The following is a 3,022-nucleotide window of genomic DNA, read 5'->3' on the forward strand; positions in this document are numbered from 1 at the left end:
AATTTTGCCTTGTGCCTTCTTCCTATCCCCTTCGTCCTTCAAGCCCAAACAGAAGTACTTTGCGGCTATTCTGTAGAGTTTTGATTGCGCCAACTTCTGCCGTCAAAATTTGCTGAAGTAGGTTCTTCAAAGCTATGACAAGCCGTTGCTTGAGGCTTTGAGGTGTTTGATTTTGGATTGGATTTTTGTGTCCTCGTGTATTCTCTCTCTACTTTCATTGCTCTGAATTTCTCTTCTTATTTCCTTTGACCTTTTCAATTCTACATCTACCGCAAAATAAAGTTACGTTTATCTCTAAAAAATAAATATTTTTTTAAAAATAATCGCTTATATCACTTGAAATAATTAGTTAATAATTTTTTTATCGCAATAATTTTTATTTAATTTTTTTGTAAATAATGAAAATATTTTTCATTCATTTATTTTTTAAAAACACCTTGAATGATCATTTTTCAGAAAAATGTTGTCAAAATCATTTATTTTTTGAAAAACAAGCATACCCAAATTGTTGAACCATGTTCCAAGTTTCATTGTTCCTTGATCTTCTCTTCAGTACCTAATAAATGATTGGATTTGCATTTTCATTTTGCTAGAACCACGGACAAATTAGACTTTGGAAATAACTTTTTGCATGAATTTTCAATTTTTTTGCTAGATTATCTGTAATCAACAGAAAGAGGTGAGACATAGCGATGTATAACATAGAAATCACACTTAGAAATGATGGACAATTAGTTAGAGCACAGGTGGTGTAACAAAAAACTGATTGCAAAAGAGGGGAAATCGGCAACATTAAAATTACACCATCTATGTATGGCAAAATTTCAGGATTAATGACCCGCATGAACTGCACGTCAACGCTCTACACCAACGCTCGCAAATTTAATCTCAGGTTTTTGGCTGCTTTGGATCTCTGTCATTGCTCTCCCGGCTTCTGTCGAACGGGATCGAAGCGCTGCTTCTCGTTCACTTCTGGATTTCCTGAATGCAGTAGGCGTGCTCTTGTAGTGCTTCCTACTGCGGGTTGTTCCTCGCACGACCATTCTCATTCGAGGACGACGCGCTGCTCTTCATCTGCTTGATGATTCATCCGAGAACGGGATCGATCCGCCGGGTCAGAGCGAAAGATCTTCTTCTGAACAACACTCTCTGTTTCTGCCTACCCGCCCGGCACTATAGTCATCTGGGTCGGGCCAAATCTAAGGCCCCGACCACCAAGAACTCCAAGCAGCCTTCGAGACACTCCCAACATCGTCGGAAACCCGATCCTTTCGTTACCAAAGTTAAGGAAGTCGAGGACCCAGATGAGGCATTGTCTCTTTTCTATGAGTATCGCCGGATGGGCTTCCGGCACGACTACCCTTCGTATTCTGCTCTCATTTACAAGCTCGCTCGGTCTCGTAGTTTCGAGGCTGTTGAGGAGATTCTGAGTCGCGTTGAGGAGACTGATGTTCGCTGCAGGGAGAGCCTCTTTATAGCTTTGATTCGGCACTACGGGAAAGTCCATTTGGTGGACAAGGCTGTTCGGCTATTCCAAAGAATGACTGACTTCAACTGTACCCGCACGTTACAGTCCTTCAATACGATTCTCAACGTTCTTGTCGAGAACGACAGGTTATTGGACGCGGTTGAGTTACTCCATCGCTCATACAAAATGGGTTTCCGGCCAAACTCGGTTTCTTTCAATGTAATTATGAAGGGATGGCTAGAAAAAGGAGAATGGGAGACTGCGTGCAAGGTGTTCGATGAAATGCTAGAGAAAAAGGTTCAGCCCACGGTTGTAACGTATAACAGTCTGGTAGGGTTCTTGTGTAGAAAGGGTGACGTTGAAAGAGCGATGGGCCTTCTTGAAGACATGACTCACAAAGGGAAATATCCTAATGCCTCAACATATGCTTTGCTGATGGAAGGTTTGTGTTTGTTAGGTAAGTATGAGGAAGCTAAGAAACTTATGTTTGATATGGAGTACAAAGGATGTAAACCGGCGCCCGTGAACTTTGGTGTTTTGATGAGTGATCTAGGAAAGAGAGGTGAGACTGACAAGGCAAAGGAATTGCTCAAAGAGATGAAGAGAAGGAAGTGTAAGCCAGATGTCGTGTCCTACAATATATTGGTCAATTACTTGTGCAAGGAAGGCAGACCTGCTGAGGCATATAAACTTTTGGTTGAGATGCAAATTGAAGGCCGTGAGCCCAATGCAGCTACGTATCGCATGATGCTCGATGGCTTTTGTAAGGTTGAGGATTTTCAAGGAGGCTTGAAGGTTCTTAATGCAATGTTGACAAGTAAGCATTGTCCTATGGCCGATACTTATTGCCGTTTGGTTGAAGGGTTGTTGAGGAATGGAAATATAGATGATGCATGCTTCGTAGTTGAGGGGATGGAGAAGAGAAAGATCAGAGTTGAGCTGGAGTCTTGGGAGGTTCTAGCTAGCCATGCTTGCGGGGCAGATGGAGGTGCCATGGAGCTTCTTACTGAATTGTCTCTGGAGGAATTCTAGTCCTCAGCCTTCACCAGAATTGTGAATCCATGGGCAAAATTCCGAGCTTCCCATCTTATTGCATAAGTGAACACGAGACATAAGTTTGACCAAGAGGCGGGCGAGATAATCGACCGTAAGCGGCTGTCCAAGTAGGAATTGTCTTCATGTATTAAGAAATAAGGTATTGCTTCTGTGTACTACCTTTATATCCTCTGGAAAGTAATGTAAATGGGGTTGATTATGCTCTAACACATGCTTTCTTTTCACATTCATGATACTAACATTGCATGGTGACTAACTATCGGCGATTTTGGCATCTTTAGTCTGGCTTCAACTATGCGAATTCGGCATTTTTTACTCTGGTTTCAACTGTTCCTATTAGCTTTATACCACAAAGTCTTCATTTCGATGTTATTTAGATTCGTCTCTTGAACGTGGAGCAATTTATTTTGGAGTTGTGGTCCAATTCTCTCCACTCTGTAATGTGATGCTATTTCTGTAAATATTCTAGGCATCTTCAGGGAGAGGGAGAGAGAATTT

At 41.7% G+C, this 3,022-nt stretch overlaps 1 protein-coding gene across 1 annotated transcript; it reads left to right on the forward strand.

Moving 5' to 3' along the window:
• Positions 1-859: 859 nt before the first annotated feature.
• LOC104445048 (pentatricopeptide repeat-containing protein At1g07740, mitochondrial) lies at positions 860-2,731 on the forward strand. Its single transcript, XM_010058846.3, has one exon. It carries the CDS (start codon positions 1,082-1,084, stop codon positions 2,498-2,500), a length of 1,419 nt encoding a protein of 472 aa, XP_010057148.2. The 5' UTR covers positions 860-1,081; the 3' UTR covers positions 2,501-2,731.
• The last annotated feature ends 291 nt before the right edge of the window (positions 2,732-3,022 follow it).

Source organism: Eucalyptus grandis, chromosome 5 (genome assembly GCF_016545825.1).
Source record: "Eucalyptus grandis isolate ANBG69807.140 chromosome 5, ASM1654582v1, whole genome shotgun sequence".
Lineage (NCBI taxonomy): Eukaryota > Viridiplantae > Streptophyta > Magnoliopsida > Myrtales > Myrtaceae > Eucalyptus > Eucalyptus grandis.